The 27,330-nt window shown below is 43.4% G+C and overlaps 1 protein-coding gene across 1 annotated transcript in view; it reads left to right on the forward strand.

The window, feature by feature from the left end:
* Positions 1 to 27,330, forward strand: part of SIM2 (SIM bHLH transcription factor 2) — a 192,008-nt gene that overhangs the window by 126,224 nt on the left and 38,454 nt on the right. Inside the window, exon 4 of the mRNA XM_073618063.1 lies at positions 10,640 to 10,748. Within this exon, the coding sequence (XP_073474164.1) occupies positions 10,640 to 10,748 (109 nt within the window). The remainder of the gene's footprint in view (positions 1 to 10,639; positions 10,749 to 27,330) is intronic.

Consider the following 27,330-nt stretch of genomic DNA (forward strand, 5'->3'; position numbering starts at 1 on the left):
GAGTTTGGAGTGGAGGAAATTGACTGGCCTGCACAGAGTCCTGACTTCAACCCGATAGAACACCTTTGGGATGAATTATAGCGCAGGCTGCGAGCCAGGCCTTCTTGCTCAAAATCAGTGACTGATCTCACAAATGCACTTCTGGAAGAATGGTCAAACATTCCCATAGACACACTCCTAAACCTTGTGGAAGACTTCCCAGAAGAGTTGAAGCTGTTATAGCTGCAAAGGGTGGGCCAACTCAATATTGAACCCTACGGACTAAGACTGGGATGCCTTGAAAGTTCATGTGCGTGTAAAGGCAGGTGTCCCAATACTTTTGACAATATAGTGTAGATACAAGGTGCCATATCCCTGAATTATATTCAACAAATTATTATTGAATGGATGTGATTTTTTTGGCACCACAAAAAGAAAAATATCAAAAAAATTCAAATTTGGACTCCCTTCACTTGCCGGATATTTTGTTTATGATTTCATCTTTGGATGGGTCGGGCCTTTTCTTTGGACCTTGGTAACTCCCCTAAGACAGAATCAAGACAACCAGATTCTGGCGGAATATGGCACTGTACACATACTTTATGGCTATTTAATTATGTCTATATGCTGCATTTGTGGCATCTCTTGTGCCCTGTCTAGATCATACCCTGGGGATGATTTTGGGTGAGCACATCTACTCAACTTAATATTTTAACCTGTGATACAAAAGTGTAAAAAACTGGGGGGGGGGTGATCTAATGAAGAAAATGAAAGTACAGTGGCTACGTGGAGGCAAGATAGGCTTCTCTGAAGAAAAATGTTTTCAGGGATCGTCTAAAAGTGGATAGATTTGGAGATAGTCTGACAGATTTGGGTAGGGTTTTCATGTGACGTCAGAGGGGGCGGGGTCACCCATTTACGGCACCGAGTTGCCCCGCCCTTGGGCAACAGCTGTCACCACAAAAAGGCTGCAGTCGGTGGGACGCCTCCCATAGGCTGAGTTTTTCCGTGTTTTTTTTGGGGGGGGGGGACCGTCGGCGCCGTGATTGACGATGGATTCTCATTGCGGGACACTTTTTTTTTTTATAAAGGAATTGTCAAAAACTGACCACATACCCATTTACATGGGGGGGGGGGGGCGGGATCAGGGGGCCCTTTGTTAAAGGGGGCTTCCAGATTGTGATAAGTCCCCCGCCTGCAAAACCCCACAACCACCGGGCAAGGGTTGTGGGGAAGAGGCCCTTGTCTCCATCAACATGGAGACAAGGTGCTTTAGGGTGACCCCAAAGCACCCTCCACATGTTGAGGGCATGTGGCTTGGTACGGTTCAGGAGGGGGGAGCCGCTCTCTCGTGTCCCCCCCCCCTTTGCCTGCAGCCTGGTTGCAGGCTCTGAAAAGGGTCTGGTATGGATTTTTGGGGGGCTCCTACGCCATTTAAAAAAAAAAAATGGCACGGAGTTCCTCTTAATATCCATACCAGACCTGAAGGGCCTGGTATGGATTTTGGGGGGGACCCCCACACCAATTTTTTTTTTTTACATTTTGGCTTGGAGTTCCCCTTAATATCCATACCAGACCTGAAGTAATAGACTGGGGGGAATCCACGCCGTTTTTTTCAATGATTTTTTATGTATATTGCCGGGATCCGCAAACCGCAAGCAATTTTAAATTACATTTTTTCCTTTAGAAATGTAATTTTGCTGCGGTACTGTTATAAACATAGGAAAGAGGCATTACTTTACAGGCAGACTAAGGGGACCCCCCCCCCCCCGGCATGATATTTATAGGAATATTTCATTTTTATTGTTTTACTTTAAGCATTATTAAAATAACTGCCCCTGAAAAGATGGCCATTTTAAATACTTTTTTTTTGCATTGATTGATGTCCCCTGGGACAGGACCCGGGTCGCCAAACACTTTTTATGGCCATTACTTGCATATGAGCCTTTAAAATTAACACTTTTGATTTTTCACGTTCTTGTCCCATCTTTAACGGTGTTTGCATGTTCGCACAAATTTTTGTTTTGTGTTAGCATGTTCTGGTGCGAACCAAACCGGGGGGAGAGGGGGGGTGTTCGGCTCATCCCTATTAAAGAGCATTAAACCCAATATAAAAATTTAATATATATCAGAGCATGCTTACCATGCCTTCAATGATAGAGCTGCATTAGTGTCTTTTTTCATTTCCCCCTTTTTTTTTACTTGGCAATCCTGCAAATACCATTGTTCCTATATTCAAAGTCAGAGAATAGCTCCTAGGGCCTGGGAATACTCAAAGCATGTCCCTGTTTGATGCCCCTATATACATACAGGCTTTAAAGGAAGCTCAATGGTAACATCAACAAGACAGCATTACCTAAAGGACTTGTAACTGCAATTCATCATGATAGCAGGGACTGGTTGCATGACTATTTCTAAGCTGTATAGGAATATCCTAATATCTAGTAGTGTGGAGCGGTCAGTTTTCTGGAAATAAGGACTGTAATAATATAGAGAATTAGAGATCAGAAGAGGGCAGTCAAGTTCAGGGAAATACAGATAGTGTTGGCCATGTATACATAGAAATGAACACCCAATGTCACTTAAAAGCTGATCTTTGCTGACTTGGCAAGAATTTCCACCTGTTCTCCTGAAAGGATAGGATGTCTGAAAAGAAATATCATCTTCATATATCATACACCTTGTATTACTAGATGTGCTTGATGTTTCAAATGTGTGTGTTTGTGTACAGTATTTCTATAATACACACATGCTAGTTATAGTAATAGTCTTTTACATCTCTATAAAGTGCTGCACAAACATGGGGCACTATATAAATCCTGTATAATAATTAATAATAATAATAATAAATGGATTCTGAAATTCTTCCAGAATTATTATTATTGTTATTTAAATTATATTATATTTATATGGCACCATTATTAACTAAAGTCTTTAGAAAAGAAACGCAGTTAGGCACTAGTTAAAATTAAAAATGTAAAAAATGTCCATATAGCATATGGAAAAACTACAACTCCCTCTGGGAAAGAAATCCTTTTTTTTGGTATGTGCCCTCATTCTTCTCCTTGTAGGTGTGTAGCTATGATGGGTATGCCTTGTCCCAACCTGGTGACACCCAACACCCAGTAAATACACAAAAGGATGGCCCGGTTTTATTTTGTCAGCTAAAATTTTGAAAGGGCTAATCAATAAATTGTTTGTATGGGTAATACGATTCAAAGATTTAAAGGGTAGTGCTGGCAAGCAAGCTAACTAAATAGCAATGCTCCTTTCAGACTTTTCAGAGGGTGGTATATCAGCAGCTGACAGGCGTTCAGGAGGTGCTACTGCTGTCCCCTGAATGCCTTTTTTTTTTATTCCTATCTTTCAATCGTTAATCACCACAACTTGGTTTGCAGTTGTGAGGTGGCCCCATTGAACTCAATACTCAAGTTTGACAGGTGCTGCCGCCTGTCAAACAGCATCTCAGCTGCCTGTTTTTACTGTCCCTGACTGAAAGAGCCCTAATAATGCTGACTAGTGCTGACAACTTGGAAAGTACAGCCCACAATCAGATCCTTTTAACTCCCAGATGTGTGCACACCTAAGTCCCAACACTCAACCAGCTGGTGGATACAAATGCAATACAGTCAAATGCTGGAAAGTCCATTGACAGCAGTGGCGTCACTAGGATTGGTGTCACCTGGTGCAGTAAAACATGGTGTGACCCCCCCTCAATAATTTTTTTCCCATATAACACTGCATTCAATGGCAAAAGTAGTGTCGTTAACAACTATCAAGCAACTAGCAAATTTGAATAACAATATCATATAAAAATAATAGAACTCAAAGTTTAAAATTTTGGGCTCTGAGCAGGCTAGTAATTTATTTTAAGTGTTCATTTCTCCCCCCTAGCTAGCCTACAATTGTGCTCTGTCCTACTGTGAGTGACAGCAGGATAGGGCAGTTGGGCACTGAGCTGGTAGTGCATCGGTGTGGCTCTACCCCCCTCCCCCAGCCTGCCACATTGCTCTGTCAGAGTGACAGCAGGACAGAGCAGTAGACACTAAGCAGGCTTGCACATCAGGCTCTCTCCTGTCTAGCCTGCCACAGTGCCCTGCAGGGCGCTGGGCAAACTGTTTTTGGGCTGGCAGTGCGCGGTCACGGTGCACACCCCCTGTAAATGATGCAGTCGGTGCTGGCACGCCGATCCGTGCGCTGTCACGGATGGGCGTGACACTATCGCAGTCAGATATCACTTCCTACATGATGGTGTCACCCTTCTGGCAGGTGTTACCTGGGTGCCGTCCGCACCCCTATAGTGACGCTACTGATTGAGAGATTCTCTTTATTGCTTGACTTTGTTCCCACAAGTGAGAATGTAATATTCTAATGACTAGTGATGAGAGAACTGAGCAAAGTACAGTTTGCTGGACGTTTGCCAAACAATTGAAAAAATCTGCAAACCCTGAACATAGCACCTGAACCCCATTTGAGTCTTTGGGAATCTGGCCTTTTTTAAGACCAATGTGCAAGCTTTTGGGAAAAAAATGGCCTTGAATAGCTGAGCACTGCCATGAGGGACAAGTACCAATCCAAAAAAATATTTTCTAAAAGTATTGTTCAGTGGACAGTAGGATTTTTAATAAAGCTTAAAAGGCAACATTAAAAAAGACACAGTTCTTTTGAGTAATATGCATGGGAAATGCCCTAAACCCGCACATGAACTGGCGCACCTGCACGATGTACTAAACGAAGAGTGACCATTTTTTTGTTACCCACTTCATTCTCTTTGTAAACAATACCCAGAGTATTACCCTCAATGAAAAATGAAAATAGCTCATATGATTGTGCCATCAATTGTTTCGATTTTCTAAAAAAAAAAAAAAAAAAAAAAAAACAAAAAACACTTTGGATAGTGGCACGAAAATCGTGTGTCCCAGCTGGCACACTAATGATGTGAAAAAGCAAAATGATTTGACGATCAACACAAATTTCTTGTCTATGGCCTGCTTAAATGAATGTATCACTGACCGTTGCTGCCAGAGGTTTAACTCGGTCAAACATCAGTTTAGTTCACCTGTTTGCCAAACTTCCAAACAAGCAAAACTTGGTCCAAACTGGCAGCTCATGCCTAGTCAATTTAGCAGTTTTGTGAATGATCTGGAACAACATTTCTAGGGTAACAGACCTGTGGTGACTTCCCCCCAGATCTCTCCAGATGAGCAGGTCCCAGCTGACAGAGGGAAAAGTCTTCTTTCTGAACATAGTGAAGGCACATTATAGCTATCTAATGTGGCTCATGTCTCCTTCTACTTTCCAGAATCCCTGCAGGAACCTTCCTTCCCCTGATGTCAAATTCAAGGAACTTTATTGGCAGAACCAAATACATTTTAACATTGCCAAAGCATTAGAGGACATATTATGGGATGGGGGTACTGGTGAAAGGAATATCTCCTAGGAAGTATTAGAGGTAAATGATAATATCATTGAAATTGAAGGTGAGTCCAGAAATGTTATCAGGTTAAGGAATAATATAAAGGAGGATAGTGGGCGAGTTCATGTAGAGAATTTATAGATCTTCGTTTTTTCATGTCCCTCTCAACTTGGATTCTCTCCTCCCAGTAGAATGTAGAGTTTCCGCTTATCTTCTATAGAGGTGAAGCCCGGGATGAGAGCGAAGAGTCTCTGGAAGTAAATGTCTCTCACTGCTGTGTACTTGGGGCATCATAGCAGGAAGTGAATCCTTCATTAACCTTTTACCACATTGTTGGCACAGTCTACTCTTCTTGGACTTGCAGATCTAGCTGTGCCACTCTGATTAAATTTCCAGGTTGGGGGCAATCAGTCTGCACAGGCTCAGCATCTGTTGTCATTGGGGTCTTGTAGCATCTCCAGGTATGGTGCAAGTTTGTAGTCTGTCCAGTAAGTAGTTTGTTTCTGGGAATGTTTTAGTTTCTCAATTGTTTGACAGAGAAAATTGAGTACTGTCCGTAATATTTTTTTATTTGCACTAACATATCACCTCAATTCTTTGACATATTTTTCTTTGGAATTGTTCATGTTGTCCTTTATTTGAGACTTTGTTGGGCCACATTGTTGGAAGTTTTGGATGGACAAGGTACTGATGAGTTGTTACAGGTTACATGGGTTGTCCTGACCTTGTTGGGTGCTGTTTGGTATGTGCTCCAAGTGTCATAGTGCTCTCTTATGTCATACAGTAAAGGAAATCTGTCCAGCTCAGCCCGACAAGCATTGTTGGAGGTGTTCTACTGGAGGAAGTGCTTGCCAAATTCCAGATGGAATTTCTCTGTTGGGTTGGAGTAGATAAAATGTCCTTATACCCCTCTGCCATAAAGCAGAATTGGAGTGGTGATGTTATCCACTTGAAGACCAAGCCTTTTCTGGCACATTTTGTTTACAAGTTTAAATCAGTATTTTTTGCTAGAAAATTATTTATAACCCCCAAACATTTCAAACATTAAATATATATATATATATATATATATATATATATATATATATATATATTAGCAGAGACCCTAGGAGATTAAACAGCGATCATTGCAATTTTTGTCTATCATAAACAGCAGGCAGAGAATGGTCAGAGTTCAAGCTGGGTTTGGCAACAGGAAATCAGGCAGACAGGCAGGAATAATCAGGGTCAAGGCAAGCCAAAGGTCGGGACTGGAGACAGCAGCGTGGTCAGAAAGCCGGGGTCAAATATTGGATCAGATACAGGCACAGGATCAGAACACAGGGTAAAGCTGCAGATCAGACTAGTCTTTATATAGGCCATTTGGCGCCAGCATTAATGGCTAACGTGTGCACGTTAGACTTTATGCGCATAGACTTTAGCCTATGCCCGGCAAGATGGGTACCTGCTAATGCACGTCTACGCATGCCATGTCCCTGACACCGGCCCTCCAAGGCCATAGAGGCTATCAGAGACGATCTGGTCTCTATTTGCCTCTGTAACCAGCCGGCCGCACTGTTGGATCATTTCTTGGGCGCGCTAGTAAAAATGGTAAGCCCGAGAAATACCGGTGAGCGGTGTTTCTCGGACTCCCACTGCTTCTGAAAGCGATCCAGCAATTAATAAACTGCTTGGACTGCTTTCACAAGAAAGGCAGCCGCCAGCTGAAAAAAAATACCAGGGTTAGCTTCAGCCATAACCCTGGTAAACCACTTGCAAACCGCAACATATATATATATATATATATATATATACGTAATGCGCTCGGCTATCGGCTATCAAAGATTATGATCCAGATTCTTACCAATAGTTTTAGGTGGTACAGTTGTCTCCTGATGTCAGAGGTGCTGCATGCTATGTCTTTCAGAGCCTCTATAGCTGGATTGAAACTTCCTGATTGATTCATTTCTAGGCCGAGCAGCGCGAATCTAAGTGCAGTATTAAAATAAATTAGTCATGCTTTAATAAAAGGTGCACTCACAGGATAGCAGGAACAAAACAGCATTTAAGATCAGCCACGTCTCGTGGTTCCATCCGGGTGAAGAGCTGGGGCCTGCGGCGTCTCATGTAGCCGACAGCACCGTTGTGTCTGCTCTGGGGCAGTGGGCGGAGGAGAGAGCCAGACATCACCAGAGGGATGGAGAGCGCGCATTTGGGGAATGCACACTCCTTCTTCAGGCCTCCAGGGTGAGCATCTTGGCTGTGGAGGTGATTCTGATTATAGCAGGAACCTTACTTCAGTGTGATGCAGAGTTAAGCTGGCCATACATGGATCAAAATTCGGCTGATTCAGCATGGACCGTCTGAATTTTGATCCATGTGTGGGCTAGCTGGTTGTACACAAATCGGCAAAATACAATAGCTCAGTAGAGTAGAATACAATAGCTCAGTGTAAGTGATTCCCCCATTAACATCGAATGTGTGGATTGGGGAGTCAGTTCATTTTTTTTTTTTTCCGTTCAACCCACTGGCATGTATGGCCTCTCTTAGTCCTGGTGCTGAGGGATTCTAGAGCCGTAACCAGTTCATTGATGTCTATGTTACAGAAAGTTGGAAAAAGGGTACAGAGAGTATACAAATCTGTCTAATTCCATAGGCTTGCTCTGTTCTTTTCCAATTCAATTCTATGCTTTCTTAGTGTAAGACCTCTTGATGACATCATATGTTTTCACTTCTATTCCACTCTCTAGTAGTTTGGGGAACAAGCCTGGGTGCCACACTGAATCAAAGGCTTTCTTTAACCACTTCAGCCCCAGACCATTTGGCTGGCCAAAGACCAGAGCACTTTTTGCGATTCGGCACTGCGTCGCTTTGACTGACAATTGCGCGGTCGTACAACGTAGCTCCCAAACAAAATTGATGTCCATTTTTCCCCACAAATAGAGCTTTCTTTTGGTGGTATTTGATCACCTCAGCGGTTTTTATTTTTTGCGCTATAAACAAAAAAAGAGCGACAATTTTGAAAAAAAAGCAATATTTTGAATTTTTTTCTATAATAAATATCCCCAAAAAATATATAAAAAAACATTTTTTTTCCTCAGTTTAGGCCGATATGTATTCTTCTACATATTTTTATTAAAAAAATTGCAATAAGCGTTTATTGATTGGTTTGCACAAAAGTTATAGCGTCTACAAAATAGGGGATAGTTTTATGGCATTTTTATAAAATTTTTTTTTTTTTACTAGTAATGGCGGCGATCAGTGATTTTTATCGTGACTGCGACAATTATGGCAGACAGATTGGACACTTTTGGCGATATTTTGGGACCATTCACATTTAAACAGCGATCAGTGTGATTAGAAATGCATTGATTACTGTGTAAATGTGACTGGCAGTGAAGGGGTTAACCAGGAGGGGGCACTGAAGGGGTTAAGTGTGTCCTAGGGATGTGTTCTAACTGTAGGGGGGGATGGGTTACGTGTGACACGACACTGATCACCACTCACGATTACAGGGAGCGGTGATCAGTGTCCTGTCACTAGGAAGAATGGGGAAATGCTTGTTTACATCAGCATTTCCCCGTTCTTCCTCTCCGTGAGACGATCGCGGGTATCCCCGTGGACATCGAGTCCGCAGGACCCACGATCACACTCACGGAGCTCGTGGCGGGCGCGCGCGCCCACAACACCTTGTCATAAAGGGCAACGTACAGGTAAGTTAATATGCCTGTCCGTGCCATTCTGCCGAAGTATATCGGCGTGAGCTGGTCCGCAAGCGGTTAAGTCCACCAAACAGGTCAATTTCCAAGTTTTGTATTGTGGACATGGTTCTTGATGAGACGGGGTGTAGATGTTATCTGTGGTTCGATGGTTTTGCATGAAGTCTGATTAGGAAGATGAGGATTCTTTTGTTTAGAACAGTGGTTCTCAATCTCAGTCCTCAAGTACCCCCCAACGGGCCATGTTTTCAGGTTTTCCTTTACCTTGCACAGCTGCTTTAAATCAATATCAATGACATGGTATTGATAAGAGCTATTTTATCTAAGGAAAGTTCCCAAAACATGGCCTGTTGAGGGTAATTGAAGACTGAGGTTGAGAAACACTGGTTTAGAATACTTTAGGACAGTTTTCCCATCATGCTACTGATATATATCAACCAGGGCTTTTTTCTCAAAGAATAGGTGCAGGACCTCCTCCCTTCCGAGTCACCCCTTGACCCCGTCCCCTATCCACCTCTGACCACCGTTCCTTGATTCCACCCCTTACCCACCTCACAGTACCACCCTTTTTAGAGAATACAGAACCAAGTATTATTTTGCCAGTCTAAGTATTTTGTAGGGAATTTGTTAATGATAACAAGAAAGGCAGTAAAATAGATCTAGCAACAATAGACACCCCAGCGACAACAGATCCACCCCAGCAACAATGGACACCCAAAAACCAGCATCAATTGTCCCTCCAGCAACCAGCAACATTAGACCCCTCCCTCAACAGTAGATCCTTCACAACAACAATTGACCACCTGCAACATAAGACCCACCCCCAGCATCAATAGAGCACCCACCCTCAACAATAGACCTCCGCAGTAACAATAAACCCCCTGAAAAAATAGATCCCCTTAAACAACAATAGATCCCCCAGCAGCCAGAAATAAAGTCACCTCCCTTAACAGTAGATCCCTCCCAGCAACATTGGATACCCCACGAGCAACAGAAGACCTCCCCAGCAACAATAGACCCCCTTCCTCTGAAAAAATAGATCCCTACTAGCAACAATAGATTCCCCAGTAGCCAGCATCAATAGACCATCCAGCACACCCCAGCACCACTTGCTATTACATAACTTCAGTTCTGGAGGTGCTGGAACTGCATTCCCCCACGTTCCTGCTGAAAAAAAAGCCCTGCATATCCCTCTGTAGCTGGCTGTATCATACTGGTCTCTACTGTAACCATCTGCAAACATGTCCGCTGACATCAATGGTACACAACTTTGAACAAAAACTGGGCTCTCAGTCGCAGCACAGTCCATGATAGATTTACCATTCGGCAATTAGAAATAAAGTAAAAAACAGGCATTAGGAAGCAGAAATAGCACCTGTCTGAAAAAAATCCCCCCCACAGAACTGCATCTGTGTACTATATAGGTGAACAATTTGTACATAGACCATCCTTAGACACTGCAACATTTAACACTTTTTTTCAGGAACCTGCAGAGCTATGAAAGGTACTTGTCTTCCTAATAATGTTTTATCCTATCTCCATGCAGGTGGAATTGACTGGTAATAGCATATATGAGTATATCCATCCCTCAGATCACGATGAGATGACAGCAGTGCTCACAGCTCATCAACCCCTCCACCCGCACTTACTGCAAGGTAACTTACTGCTACATGTGTTTTATTATTGGAAGTAGTGATCCAGTATAGATATTGGTCCTTCTAGTTAAGAGGGCTGGGCTGGAAGGGAGTATTTATCTTTTAGACACATGCCCCTTCTATGACACTGCAGTAAGAGGCGTGCCTCCACTGCAGCATTTTTATTGGACAGCTGGGGCTAATGGTACTTTACGAGACTCCAAGCTGTCCATTGAGCTCAGTGCCTCTGACAATAAGTGAGGAGAGGCTCTGTGAGGTCATCCTCTCAGTGTACTGCAAACAGAGTGTCAGCTTGTATTTAAACTGGCTGCTCTGTATGTAGCTGCCGAGTTACGACCCCCGAGGTCGATCGTGATTTTTTTTTTATATTCATGGCAGGTGAGGCTCTGCCTCCTCTGACTGCATGTCCCTGCTATTGGGTTGAGGTCAGAACTGTGCAGGCCAGTCAAGTTCCTCCATCCCAAACTCGCTCATCCATGTCTTTATGGATCCCTTTGTGCACTGGTCCAAATAATTTGGTGGAGGGGGTTTTATGGTGTGGGGTTGTTTTTCATGGGTTGGGCTTGGCCCCTTAGTTCCAGTGAGGGGGAACTCTTAAGGCGTCAGTATACCAAGACATTTTGGACAATTTCATGCTCCCAACTTTGTGGGAACAGTTTGGGGATGTACCCTGTCAGGTCACCTGAGTCCAGGTGACAGATGCACACCGTTGGAGTCAGGAGTGCACCGCTAAGGTAGTGGACCCTACGGCTGACTGCTGCGGATGGAACTCTGGGTGGTTCAGGAAGGCAGGTCCACTGGAGCACCAACATGGATCCCACTGGGAGCTAGAGCATAAGATTCCCCAGGGCATGGAGTCTAAGAGCCAGCAGGTGTTCACCAGAGCCTCTAGTGGTGAGGATGGACTGCGCTGCAACTGGCTCGCAGCCCCCAGGGTCTCCCAGCTCACGCTCACGGTAGGCTACAGGAGGATAGAGAGGAAGCAGCAGCCCAGGACAACAAGGGATAGTAAGGAGATAAGCCAAAGGTTGGGGTGACCTGCAGACAAGGATAGACAGAGAACATGCCAAAGGTCAGGGTCACAAGCAGGCAGGGATAGTCAAGAACAAGCCAAGATCGGTAACAGAGACAGACGTAGAGCACATGGCAAACAGGAAACCAAACACACAATATTGCTTGGCAAGGCAGGCTTGGAGAACACAGTGTTAAATAGTGGTTCCTGTTGAGGCTAGGGTGGAGCCACACTGAGGAACGATTACTTAACCATGCAGGTGTGAGAGTGCAAGCCCTAAGGCTGATACACAGACCAGATAAGGCTGCTTTGACACTGGAGCGGGCGGGCATTGACGGTAAAACGCAGCTAGATTTAGCAACGCTTTACCGTAATTTTAGCGCTTCTATTCGACCGCTAGCGGGGCACTTTTAAACCCCGCTAGCGACCGATGAAGAGGTTAAATGCCCCGTGTAGCGCCGCTGCCGAAGAGCTTTGCAGGCGCTTCAGCAGCGGTGCCCATTCATTTCAATGGGCAGAAGCGGTGGAGGAGCGGTGTATACAGCACTCCTTCACCGCTCCAAAGATACTGCTTGCAGGATTTTTTTAACGTCCTGCCAGAGCATCGCCTCAGTGTGAAGGCACTCGGGCTTTCACGCTGAGACTGCAGGGAAGGTGTTTTTCTGGCGCTTTACAGGTGCTATTTTTACCCCAAAAGCATCTGAAAAACACCCCAGTGTGAAAGGGGTCTAAGAGACAGACAGGACATGGAAGTATTACTGCAGAGTCATGACAAACCCTTCCTGTTCCAACATGACCAGTGCACAAAGCAAGGTTCATAAAGACATGGATGAGCGAGTTTGGGGTGGAGAAAATAGACTGGTCTGTTCTATCAGGTTGAGGTCAGGCCAGTCAAGTTCTTCCACCCCAAACTCGCTCATTCATGTCTTTATGGACCTTTGTACACTGGTGCACAGTCATGTTGGAACAGGAAGGGGCCATCCCCAAACTGTTCCCACAAAGTTGGGAGCATGAAATTGTCCAAAATGTCTTGGTATGCTGACGCCTTAATAGTTCCCTTCAATGGAACTAAGAGGCCAAGCCCAACCCCTGAAAAACAACCCCACACTATAATCCCCCCCTCCACCAAATAATTTGGTCCAGTGCACAAAGCAAGGTCCATAAAGACATGGATGAGCGAGTATGGGGTGGAGGAACTTGACTGGCCTGCACAGAATCCTGATCTCAACCCGATAGAACACCTTTGGGATGAATTAGAGCGGAGACTGAGATCCAGACCTTCTCGTCCACATCAGTACCCGACCTCACAAATGCGCTTCTGGAAGAATGATCAAACATTCCCATAGACACACTCCTAAACCTTGTGGACAGCCTTCCCAGAAGAGTTGAAGCTGTTATAGCAGCAAAGGGTGGGCCAACTCAATATTGAACCCTACGGACTAAGACTGGGATGTCATTAAATTTCATGTGTGTGTGTAAAGGCAGGTGTCCCAATACTTTTGACAATATAGTATATATATATATATTTTCTGGTGCAGAGGAGCAAAAGATATAACAAATGTATCACATCTAATTATATGAATATATGAAGGAGGGTGAGAGAGTGTGTGAAAATGTAGTTATAGCTATCACAGTATTTCAGCCCTGTGAAAACAGTAAAATATCTATTTTATTGGGTGGAGTAGACTTTAAAAGAAATCAAGGAAGCAAATTAGGTCATCCTTTTGGGCTGAGCTTCTTTTTCTGGGATCAATATAATATTTCTCACTATTCTGTGTGATTGATAGTCTAGGTTTATTTCGGGGTTGTGTGTTGAATTTTTGGCCTCACTAATACTGAGCACTATTATTTCTGGTCAATGTATTTTTATTTCCAAACACAATCCATCAACGCTTTGAAGAGTTTTCCATAGTCTGGATAGGCCTTAGGGTTGCTGTTGGAAAGATGTGCTACACAGCAAAAGTACATTAAATGCATGAAGAATATGCAGACAAACTGTCAGGAAAAGGTGACTAGTGTTTAAAGAGTTACTCCACTTTTGTTGAGAAAAAAACATTCCCCTCTGGGTGATCTATGTACATTACAAGGATTTTAACAAACTGTGTTGCAGATTCCTACCTTTTGTTATTCTGAAGAAATAGCTGTTTGTTTCTCTGTGAAACTAATGGGAGGGATTTTTATCATTATCAATCAGCTGCTGCACATGCAGGGTTCTAATGAGTGGCAGGGTCTCCAACCCTTTAGAGGTGAGTATCTCACCAGAAAATGACATTTTGTTGCAGGGGATGTCCAAAATCTGACTTGTATCTTAGTGCAGACTTCTGGGAAAATCAGTAAGCCAATCACACAAGGAGGAAATTACATTTCCGGGGGGCGTTCTGTACATCATCTATGTACAGAACACCTCCAGGTTGCCATATCATATTGCATTATACAGAAAATGACAGTGCCGCAGATTGAAAGGAAAGGTAGTTTTTAGTAACATTCTACATACAACAATGACAAAGGCTCCTAGATTGCCCACGCAGGGGCTAGAACTGACGCATAAGAGACAAAAAGGACACAACATAAACAGAGGAGGGAAACCTCCTGTCTACTTTTAGTAACATTCAATTACAGTATGTCTTGTGTAGCAATTATATATGCTATATTATTATTTTTTTTATTATTTGCTATTTCTTTTCTCACAAAAGTGGAGTTACCCTTTAATTTCCTATGTATACATCAGCACTTCAAATGTAAATGTCCTCTGCTGTCACCTCGAGCAACATCTTTAAAATAAACCTAACAAAAATCTTTGCAATTCAAGCTGACAAATGATTAAAAATATGTAGGCTGGGGTTACCCTGTGTGAACATTATCAGTGGATAAAGAGATACGTGCAGCTGAATTTATTTACAAATCTTGTTTTTTCCTTAAAAAATTAACCTTGGATTGAGCTTCTAGCTCCCGAGCTTCTCTTTTATTGTGATGGGCCGCCCTACTAACCAATAAGGTGGCTTGGGATGGTTGTGTGAAGTCAAGCTTGACTTTCACAGTAGAGACGCATGTAACTTCAGCTGATTACATTACTAAATCCCCGGTCCCACCGGTGTGACTTGTCATGCAATTTGATCATTTAAAATCGCATGATAAGTCACACCCTATTGTCCGCAATGGAAGCGATCAAAACACTACAAATTCCACTCCATCGGAGTCGCACTGATTTTGAAAGTAGTTCCTGCACTACTTTTTGCAAGTTCAAGTGTGACTTGCATAGACATCTGAGCATGAAGTCGCACAGATGTCTTCCAAGTCCCACTGACATGCAACTTTGAAATTGAGCGCCTTCAATTGAAGTCGCGCAATTTCAAAATCGGATTTGGTGTGACCGAAGACGAAAAGAAACCTACAAGAAAGGAGGCTCCCATTGATGATTGATGCTTCTGAAAATTTTGGCTACCAGCTGGCTTATATTAAAGCAGTATTAAACCCTTGGGGTTTCCTCCAATTAAATTAACAAACATGCCTATACTTACCTGCTCCGTGCAATGCTTTTGCATAGAGCAGCCCCGATCCTCTTCTTCTGGAGTCCCCAGCCAGCGTTCCAGGCCCCTCCTCTTTGGTGGGTGACCCCACGGAAAGCTGCTTTCCCTGGGGGCACCTGTGCATGCTCCCTCCCGAGTTCCGCTGCTGCGTCCATTGAGACAGACAGCGGGACTTGGCCTCACCCCTTCCCCCTCCCGTGTCAAAGCTTTTGATTGACAGGAGCAGGAACCAATGGCGGCCAAACTAAAAAAGAGGTCTAGACAACTAATGAGATAATTCTCTTGTCACTTCATTCAGAAGTCTCTGGTAGTTCAGTTGATAGAATTTTGCAAGGTGTGAAGGAATGCGCGTCCCAAGGTAAGTGATATAGTCATGTTTGAGTTGGAAAGGAAAATCCTGCTGAACCTGAGTTAGGACATGGTGGGGGACGGAAACATTCAATATTTCTGATTTGGAAGCATTGACTTTGAAGTTGCTAAGGTCGGCTTTAGTTTGCTAAAATTGGACACTCTACCTCGATTTCTTTATATTTTCAGTGCGATACCTATTGTTCCGCCTAAACATTTTTTCACGCTTCTTTGATCTCGGGTCATAGACGTTGTTTGGAGATCTGGTTGACCCCACCTGAAACTGGCGGTCCTCACGAAAACCAAAGAGGCAGGATCCCTGGGTCTACCTAATTTCTTCCTCTACCATCAGGCTGCGGTATTGAATAGGTTATTTGACTGGTTCTACCATTTCTCTGATAAACGCTTAGTTCAACTGGAACATGCTCTCTCCCCTCTTGATCTATGGGCACTATCCTGGATTACTCCCGCTTAATGCTCTCATCCCTCCACATTACCATTCTTGGTTCACCATCTCCTCTCAGTTTGGGACAGATTTGTCATCCCTCATAAACTTTTCCATCTTGAAGGCCACTTGACCCCCATTTTTGATATCCCTCTTTTGGCCCTGACCTACAAATCCATTCAATTGTCTCTTTATTGAACACGAATTGGCCACAGCTCCGGCTTTTCCATCTGGACTATACGGTTAACAGAGCTTTGCACCATTTTCCGGCAGTTACTGTATATCGTCAAACTGTAACTGTCTTTCTGTGATACAATTAACCGGTTTTCTTCATCAGCTCAAAACTGATCCTCAATATCATTTTTCTGCCACACCTCTGGAATCATTATTTCTGTAGACCGACACTCCGGATCACACTGTCTCTTTTTTGCATTGTGTGCTGATAGGTGAAACTTCCAAGATTGACCCGTTGTTTAATGCTAAGTGGGAGGCCTCCCTACGTAGGACATTCTCAGCAGACAACTGGCAGAAGTGCTTTATATTTACTCATAAACATTCTATGTCTTCTTTCTTCCAGGAAAAAAAAATCCCTATGGCACAGGGCCCCATTAGATATGCATTGTATGTTTGCTTCTCTGCCTCAGACTTGCTGGAGGTGTGGAGAGAGTGAAGGATCTTTCTTGCATATATGGTGGGAAAGCCGTCTGATCACTGCCTTTTGGCAAAAAGTCTTTGTTTCCTATAACGCAATGTGTATATCCAACATCCAAGTTTCTCCTGAAATTGCCCTCTTGTCAATGATCCCTGGGTCCTTCTCTAGCATCAAGAAGGGAATCTTACGGAATTGCCTACTGGCTGCACTTATTGCCATCTCTAGGCATTGGAAGTCCACAGTCTCTCCTCATATTCTCGAGTGGGCCCAGATACTCAATAATATAATGAGGTGGTGGAAGATGGCACAAATCCTGAGTCAACCCGTACTACTCTGACTTGCTAGAGGGCCTACAGTGATTCCGACAACTCCTGGGCTCTAGTATCCCTGTGAGTTTGATGCCTTCCATAATCCTGCTTGTTTTTCTTTGGGCGCTTCTGGGAACTGGTGGATGGAATTGTATTGTTGATTTGGAAAAGAAGGCCAGTGGAGCAGTGTTCATTTTGACGTCAAACTTTGCTTTAGTTTTAGTCATAGTCCTTTGACTAAAATGCCATTTTAATTTTAGCCATATTTTAGTCATCTGAATTATTTTAGTTTTAGTCATATTTTAGTCATCTGAATTGTTTTTAATTTTAGTCAACTAAAATCTCCATTACCAGTGTTAATTTAGTTGGCAAAAATATTTTTGATGACGAAATTAACATGGGTCCCAACTTAAACCTAGAGGCTTGCAGTCACCTGATTGGACAATCTTCAGCACTTTCTGGTATTTTCACGGAGATGGGTCAATGGGGATGCATGGAGGTGGGAAGAAGCAGGCAGTCAGGCTTCGACACTACAAAAAGAAATGTGAGCTGCCAGGGCTAAAAGTAGCATATTATTATGCCAATTATTCAGCCTGGAAATTCAGAATAATCATCTTTTTGAGGACATTGTAGGCATTTGCATATAGACTGTGCTGTGTAAATACTGCGCAGGCACTGCTAAAAAGAGAAGTCATGTTGTAATCCCTCCAGCATGCTTGAAACTACATGTCCAAAAACACTTTGCCAGCCTGTTTTCCAACTGCCGTAAAACCACAGGCTGGATTAAAACGTCACTTTAACAGAAAGAAAAAATGGCGCACATACGTGTAAAGTGCAGGCGCCTAGAGATACAGACATGAATTTACAGTCCCCCTGAATCTACAGCGGTGGCCAAAAGTTTTGAGAATGAAACAAATATTTATTTTCACAAAGTCTGCTGCCTCAGTTTTTATGATGGCAATTTGCATATACTCCAGAATGTTATGAAGAGTGATCAGATGAATTGCAATTCATTGCAAAGTCCCTCTTTGCCATGAAAATGAACTTAATCCCATAAAAAAAAACATTTCCACTGCATTTGTGAGGAAGGCTATAGGGTGCCCAAGAAAGTCCAGCAAGAGCCAGAACCATCTCCTACAGTTGATTCAGCTGCGGGATCGGGGCACCACCAGTGCAGAGCTTGCTCAGGAATGGCAGCAGGCAGGTGTGAGTACCTCTGCACGCACAGTGAGGAGAAGACTTTTGGAGGATGGCCTGGTGTCAAGAAGGGCAACAAAGAAGTCACTTCTATCCAGGAAAAACATTAGGGACAGACTGATATTCTGCAAAAGGTACAGGGATTGGACTGCTGAGAACTGGGGTAAAGTCATTTTCTCTGATTGTTTCCGATTGTTTGGGGCATCCGGAAAAAACCTTGTCCAGAGAAGAAGAGGTGAGTGCTACCATCAGTCCTGTGTCATGCCAATAGTAAAGCATTCTGAGATCAGTCATGTGTGGGGTTGCTCCCCAGCCAAGGGAGTGGGCTCACTCACAATTTTGCCTAAGAACACAACCATGAATAAGGAATGGTACAAAAACATCTTTCGAGAGCAACTGCTCCCAACCATCCAAGAACAGTTTGATGATGAACCATGTCTTTTCCAGCAGGATGGAGCACCTTGCCATAAGGCAAAAGTGATACAGTAACTAAGTGGCTTGGGGAACAAAACTCCCCAGATCTTAATCCCATTGAGAACTTGTGGTCAATCCTCAAGACACGGTTGTAAAAAAAAAAACCCCACAAATTCTGACAAACTCCAAGCATTGATTACGCAAGAATGGGCTGCCATCGGGTTTTGGCCCAGACAATGATTGATATCATGCCAGGGCAAGTTGCAGAGGTCTTGAAAAATAAGGGTCAACACTGCAAATATTGACTCTTTGCATAAACTTAATGTAATTGTCAATAAAAGTCTTTGAACACTTATGAAAAGCTTGTGATTTTACTTCAGTATACCATCGCAATATCTGACAAAAAGATCTAAAAACTCTGAAGCAGCAGACTTTGTGAAAATTAATCTTTGTGTCATTCTCAAAACTTTTGGCCACGGCTGTAGATTGCAGGGGGACTGAAAGTATGTCTGTAGCTCTAGGCGTCTGCACTTTACACGAATGTGCGGCATTATTTCTGTCTGTTAAAGTGACGCTTTAATCCAGCCTGTGGTTTTACAGCAGTTGTAGAACAGGCTGGCAAAGTGTTTTTGGACATGTAGTTTCAAGCTTGCTGGAGGGGTTACAACATGACTTCTCTTCTTAGCAGTGCCTGCGCAGTATTTACACAGCACAGTCTATATGCAAATGTCTACAATGTCCTCACAAAGATGATTATTCAGAATTTCCAGGCTGAATAATTGGCATAATAATACGCTACTTTTAGCCCTGGCAGCTCACATTTCTCACTGCGTGAAGCCCGGCGGTGGTGATATTCCACACGTCTCCCCATAATGCCACATCACAGCGTACTGAGAATATTAATACTGACACCAAGTACTTCTGAAAATGCTGTGGTATCGGACACACCGAGTGAGGCCTGACTAGAAAACTCTGCCTAATCCCCGATCAGCGGTGAGAGAGGCGAATTGCCTCACACGGGCAATTCCTTTACAAGGAATAACAAATGAGAGAAAAAACTAAAGAGGTGTAATCCTGTTATCCCATGAAGTGCTGGCGACACTCTAAACTCATTTCTGGATGCTGAAGCCAAAGGAGGGCGGTTGCCCATAGGATTTTGTGTTTTATTTCAACAAGGAATAAAACATATGCTGTGACTAATTGCTGGAGGTAACAGATTCACTTCTGTGCCATTTTTGAAAGTTTTTTTAAGAGGTTCTATTAAAATTCTGCTTTATGCATTGACAGTCTGTCCGGACAGTATGGTCACCTGCTGAATTGGCACCATCCACAAGCAATTTAACTCTTCAATAAGATACAGAAGTTGAATCCAATGCAATTTTCTTCAGCTAATTGCAGAACAGAGGATGTTTTTTTTCCAGTCCTTTTAAGCGTAAGAAGACAAGGACTTTCCTGACCCCAGTCTCGGCAAAGTACTAACACTGTATGAAGGAACATGGAAGATACAGGACAGGGCAGAGACTGAACTAACTTGCACTAAACGGGAGGGGAGGACCGAGGGAGACACAAAAATCACATAAGTAAACAAGTAGTTATGTCTCAAAACCACCACTAGATGACAGCATACTACAGAATAACATACCTCCCAACTTTTTGAGATGGGAACGACGGACACTTATTAGCAAAAGTATGTAGGCATAGGACACACACCCTGTGACACCCCCTTAACCATTTCCCACCGGGTAGACGTCCATGGATGTCCCCCGGTTTCAGTGGTTATATCGGAATTATGCCTGCACCTACAGGCATAATTCCGGTATGTATTTCTTCAGCCGGTGATTCTCTTTTTTGCAGAAGTGATATGAGTGGCTAATTAGCCATTTGATCACTTCTGCAGGTAGCGGAAAGTGGGTCCAACCCCTCCCGCCGCCTCTCTTAGGCTCTCCGGTCCCATCGAGGAGGCCGGGAACTATGCAGCCAGCGGAGATGACTGCCATGAACAGAAAGAGAGGATCTGACGTTGTTACTCTCTCTCTCTGTGACCCCAAAATCCAGGAGCAACTAGTTATGTTGTCACTTCCGGTTTAGGCTTTTTGTTTACCTGGCTACCAGCGGCCAGGAGAGCAGCCGATCAGACCACTCTGTGTCTGATAGGCTGCATGGGAGACTAGAGGAGTGATTTGGGGTTTAATAGACCCCAGATCTCTCCATAAAGAGAACCTGTCACGAGTAAAAGGGGAAAAGACCACCGCGCTATATAAATGCAGAAAATTAACACAATCAAGTAATAAAGTGACAAACAATTAAACTAAATAACAAAAGCAGCCGCTAAAAGGTGAGATACACACACTAAAGCCAATCAATAAAATAAAGGGAGCAGCGCTGTGAATGTTATAGACTAAAATTAGGCCAATATAAATATAAGTGATTAGATGGAATACATTGAGTAAATAGTTAAGATGGATAATAAATAATAAAGTTCATAGTCAAATCATATAAATTGATAACAGTTCTATTCCATGATCAAAAATCCAAGAGGTGAGGTAGGTAAAGAACCAAAGGCAGGGGTCCCCGTCTGAGGCAGAATTGTGGGTAAGACTGGGTAAATCCTTCACCGCACCACTGTGATAAAATTAAAATGCGCGCTTACCAACCGGCAAGCTTAGGAAAGCTTGCGACCTTAACCCGGTCGGGGCCTTTCTTGGGATGGAGACACCACTAAGCCACTCCTTAGACCGTAAGTAGCCCGCTATCCACCACGCACAGACAAAACCTGGATATTGGGGATACTATACTCCTAGCTAGGAGTTATTCTCACAGGAAGTGCCCCAAAAGAAAAGGAAGAGCAACATAGCGTAATCATAACAAATGGATTAAAAGGACCTTGCTCCACGAGCGGCGAGCACGTTTGCCAGCGTCAGCCTGAGTGCCTTTCCTTCCCTACGCGTGGCATCACTGTCATGTTCATTAAGGGGATGATGCTGTCCATGCTGTCACAACGGATGCTGTTCATCCCTTTTAATAGCAATAAAGTTCATTAAAAAAAATAAAAAAGTAATAAAAAAAAAATTTTTGTATAACATCTAAAAAAAAAAAATGAAAGCACCCCGTCCAACCATGCTTTTATGCTAATGTGAATGCATACGTTACTCCTACACTCATATTGAAACGGTGATTGCACCACATATGTGAGGTATTGTCGCAAAAGTCAGAGTGAGAGCAATAATTGTAGCACCAGACCTCCTGTGCCACTCTAAACTGGTAACCCGTAAAAGCGTTTAAAGCGACACCTATGGAGAACTTTAAGCACTGTAGGTTGCCGTCATTCCACGAGCAGATGAAATTTTAAAGCGTGACATGTTAGGTATCAGTTTACTCGGCGTAACAACATCTTTCACATTATAAAAAAAAAATGGGCTAACTTTTCCCCAAAAATTGCATGTGACATAAAAAATTGCAACACACACCATTTTATTCTCTAGGGCCTCTGCTAAAAAAAAATTATATATATATATAATGTTTGGGGATTCTAAGTAATTTTCTAGCAAAAAAAGTTGACTTTTTCATGTAGGAGTGAAGTGTCAGAATTGGCTCGGTTAGCAAGTGGTTAAAGGAGAATTATAAAAAAAAAAAGATTAGTTAAATCCACAAGTGCTTTATTTTACCACTACTATTCCTTTATACTGATTTTCTATATTTACTGTACATATGCAGCAATTTAGAAATTGGATAAATGGTTTAGCACTTTTTGAAAGATAAAAATAATAATCTTTGTATAAAATAAATGATAAAATATAAAAAAAAATCTGACATTGCTGTATCATTTTTGGTAAATGTCTTCTATCCATCTGTACACTTTACTCTGCTGAACTATCTGACATTGCTGTATCATTTTTGGTAAATGTCTTCTGCTGCCATATCTTTAAACTTCTATATTTAATGCTAGCTCTATAACAACCCCACTGCAATAGCAACATAACTGGTGATTGATTCTCAAGCCCATTTGGCTTGAGTGATCAAGAGAGGTAATTAGCTTTATGACCCTAGCCTGTGCCTGTAGCTGGTCTGGTACTGGCCATCTCCTCTCACATATTCAGGTGTCTCAAATCAGACCCTATAACGACCAATTGAGAAATGCCTGCCTGCTTAGCCTCGGTTCACACCAGAGGCGGCACGACTTGCAGGTCGCCTCACCGAGGCGACCTGCACACGACTGTCCGGGCGACTTGCAAAACGACTTCTGTATAGAAGTCTATGCAAGTCGCCCCAAGTCGCCCCCGAAGTCGTACAGGAACCTTTTTCTAAGTCGGAGCGACTTGCGTCGCTCCCCTTAGAATGGTTCCATTGTACTGAACGGGACGCTACTTGTCAGGCGACCTAGGTCGCCTGACAAGTCGTCCCAGTGTGAACCGAGGCTTACTCTCCCTATAAATTTAAAGCAGCCTATGGGGTGGCGCAGACACCATGGCTCTTTCCTGAGTGATGTGCAGTTTCACAGCTGCAGTTTAACGAAAGCAGGATAACTAAAGCTGGATGAAGATACAACAAGAATCTGCTCCACTCTGAAAGACGACAAGCAAACCAGCATTTGACATTTATTTTACATGAAGTCAGATTCCCACTCTCTATCCACTAACATGCTCCTTCTTCTCTTCCTTTTCACATCGGTGTCTTATATTCTCAAATTATCCTTACTCTACCCCTCCTCTCTACCCTGCAAAATGCAAATATCACCCTTACTCCTACCCTCTCCCTACTACTGCACCCATCATCTCCTGCATTTGCTGCACCCACATGCTGACATAAACTCCAGGGCCATTAGACATGCGCTCATGCACATCCCACTCCCATCTTGCCTTCCTCACCCTCCTCCTTCTCTTAGTCTCAGGTGACATTTCTCCTAATCCTGGTCCGCCATTTTCCAACTGCAAGCCACATATCCAATACTCCTCCTCTGGCAACCACCGCAATCCGCTTAGTTGAATTTCTATCCCCCTGCTTCCTCAAAGCAGCCCATTAATCTCATGCGCCCTTTGGAACGCCCGCTCCATCTGTAACAAGCTAACATCTGTACATGACCTCTTCATCTCTCATGGCTTTAACATACTCGCCATAACTGAAACCTGGCTTCAAAATTTTGACTCAGCTTCTCCTGCTGCCCTCTTCCATGGTGGCCTCCATTGGACTCACTCCCCCAGACCCAACGGACAGAAAGGAGGTGGAGTAGGATTCCTTATATCCCCACAAAGCACCTTCCAAGTCCTTCCTATCCCTCTCTTCTTTTGAGATGCACTGTATTCGTCTGTTTTCTCCCATTTCTCTGAGGATTGCAGCAATTTATCGGCCTCCTGGACCAGTATCACACTTTCTTGATGACTTTGCTGCCTGGCTACCCTAATTTCTCTCCTCTGAAATACCCACTATCATTCTTGGTGACTTCAACATTCCTGTCAATGTTAACACCCCGACTACAGCACAACTTCTCAACTTAACCTCATCTTTTGACCTAACCCAATGGACAGATACTTCCACTCACTCCAATGGTAATACCCTCGACCTTGTATTCTCCCATCTCTGCAATCCTGGCAATCTCACCAACACCCCCTTTCCTCTCTCTCTGATCACAACCTCATTAGTTTCACTGTATCCTTGCCTCCAACCACCCATCCCTCCAAGCAGCAAACGATTACTTGTAGGAACCTTCGCCACTTTAACCCTTCTCTTCTCTATTCTGCTACTGACCACCTATATGACATAATCTCTCCCCTGTCCTGTCCTGACCTGGCCACCTCTGTCTACAACAGTTCACTCACATCATCACTAGATTCAATTGCTCCTCTAACCACACGCAGAATCAGGCCCCGACCGTTACAACTCTGGCAAACTGACAACACTAGAAACCTCAAGAGACATGGCCATGTTCTTGAACGACTGTGGCATAAAACCAAATGCCTGCAGGACTTCACCCTATATAAATCTGCCCTTCTACAATACAATTTCTGCCTCCATGCTGCCAAACAAGCCTACTTTGTCTCTCCTAATTAATACCTTGTCATCCAGTCCACGTTGGCTCTTCTCAACCTTTAACTCTCTGCTTTGTCCCCCACCCCCTCTACCCACTAACTCACTTACTGCCCAAGAGATTGCCAATCACTTCAAAGACAAGAGTGATGCAATTTGTGAGGACACCTCCACTGTGCGTACATCTTCCCCACCCAACATACCTTGCCTAACAGCACATTCAACACTCTCCTCTTTTGAATTAGCTACTACTGAAGAAGTTACAAAACTTTTCTCAGACGCCCACCTAACCAATTGTCCTTTGGATCCTGTTCCCTCACAACTACTATGGTCACCCTCTTCTTCTATCCTATGCTCTCTCACTCACATCTTCAATCTCTCCCTCTCTAGTGGCACCTTCCCCTCCCCTCTAAAACATGCGCAGATCACTCCCATAAGCCCTCACTGGACCCCACCAACCTGAACAAGTTAAGACCCATCTCATTGCTCCCATTCACCTCTAAACTTCTAGAACGCTTAGTCTACAAACGTTTTGGCTCCTACCTCAGTGAAAATAATCTTCTTGACCCCTTACAGTCTGGCTTTCACTCGCAGCACTCCACAGACACTGCCTTACTAAAACTCACTAACGATTTACTAACTGCTAAAACCAACAATCAGTACTCCATACTCCTACTACTTGACCTCTCTGCGGCCTTTGATACTGTTGACCACCCGTTCCTTCTCAATAAAAAACATTCCCTTGGCCTCCAAATTCTGCTCTATTCTGGTTCTCTGCCTACCTATCACAGCGCTTCAGTGTCACCTACAACTCTGTCTCCTCCTCTCCATTGCCCCTTTCTGTGAGGGTCCCCCAAGGCTCTGTTCTTGGACCCCTTCTCTTCTCTATCCACACCTCCTCCCTTGGTCACTTGATAACCACCCACGGCTTCCAATACCACTTATACGCCGATGACACCCAAATCTATCTGTCTACTCCTCACCTCACTCCTTCAGTCTCCTCTTGCATTACTTACTTACTAACTGACATATCAGCATGGATGTCGCACCACTTCCTTAAACTAAATCTCTCTAAAACTGAGCTATTAATATTTCCCCCGCCCGTGCCCCCCTCCATGACTTTTCTATCAAAATCAACAATGCAACCATCAGTCCCTCCCCTCACGCCAAGGTACTAGGTGTAATCCTTGTCATTTCAGCCTCAAATCCAATTGTTGTCAAAAGTTTGTAGAATTCCCCCTCAAACATCTTAAAATTCGCCCTTTTTTAACAAATGAAACCACCAAGCTCCTCATTCACTCCCTTGTTATCTCTTGCCTTGACTATTGCAACTCCCTTCTCATTGGCCTGCCTCTCCATAGGCTATCCCCTCTTCAGTCTATCATGAATGCTGCTGCCAGACTTATCCACTTTACCAACCACTCAGTGTCTGCCAACCCTCTCCTCCAATCTCTACACTGGCTCCCAATCGCCCAGCGTATTAAATTCAAAATACTAATCACAACATACAAAGCCATTCACAACTCTGCCCCGAGCTACATCACCAATCTTGTCTCCAAATATCACCCAAATCGTCCTCTCCACTTTTCTCAAGACCTCCTACTCTCAAGCTCTCTCATCTCCTCCTCCCATGCTTGTCTCCAGGATTTCTCCAGAGCCTCTCCCATCCTCTGGAACTTGCTACCTCAACCTGTCCGGCTATCCCCTACTCTTGCTACCTTCAGGCGATCCCTGTAAACTCATCTCTTCAGGGAAGCCTATCATGTCTCCAGCTAATCTCCTACCACTTCCATCAGCTCATTCCCCACAGTTACAACCTTTTGTACCACCTGCCCCACCCTATTAGATTGTAAGCTCTTCTGAGCAGGGCCCTCTTAATCCTCTTGTATTTTATTGTATTATAACTGTATTGTCTCCCTTTTATATTGTAAAGGGCTGCGTAATCTGTTGGCGCTATATAAATCCTGTATAATAATAATAATAATAATAAAAAGTGCATTTTATATACAACTATACAGATCAGACCAAAATGAGGGACAAATGAGGAGGAAAGAGGGACTTTCTTCCAAATCAGGGACAGTCCCTCAAAATCACGGATAGTTGGGAGCTATGGAATATTAGTAACCTAAAGTAGTTCAATACAACACAGAAAAAATGCATATAAGTGGGACAAAACAGGTACTGTAATGTGCTGAAGGGGAGCTCAGAATTGGAGGCCGCATGTGCCCCCCTGTCCTTGCTCTTATGGTACTCTTACATACCTCCCAGCTTTTTGATATAGGAAGGAGGGACATTTTGGCACAGGATATTTAGGCAACAGACACCCCTACCGCACCTCCCAATCACATAGAAACATGAAATAGTGAGGTCAGAAAAATACCAAATGATCCATTATATCGGCCTGTTTTTAAAAAAAAAAAAGTGTTTGCTTTATTCCTTTCCAACAATGTTTATTAGTATTATTAGAAATAACAAAAAAGGTACAATAAGTACAACATCCATTTCTTGATCAATCGCAACATATACACTATATTCACTATATACTCAATATTGAACCCTACGGACTGAGACTGGGATGCCATTTGTTTTGGAACTTATTTGTTTTGGTGTTTGTGTATGGATTGCATGGGTTGTTATGGACATGTGGTGAAAATTTCA

This window comes from Aquarana catesbeiana, linkage group LG02, assembly GCF_042186555.1.
Source record: "Aquarana catesbeiana isolate 2022-GZ linkage group LG02, ASM4218655v1, whole genome shotgun sequence".
Taxonomy (NCBI): Eukaryota; Metazoa; Chordata; class Amphibia; order Anura; family Ranidae; genus Aquarana; species Aquarana catesbeiana.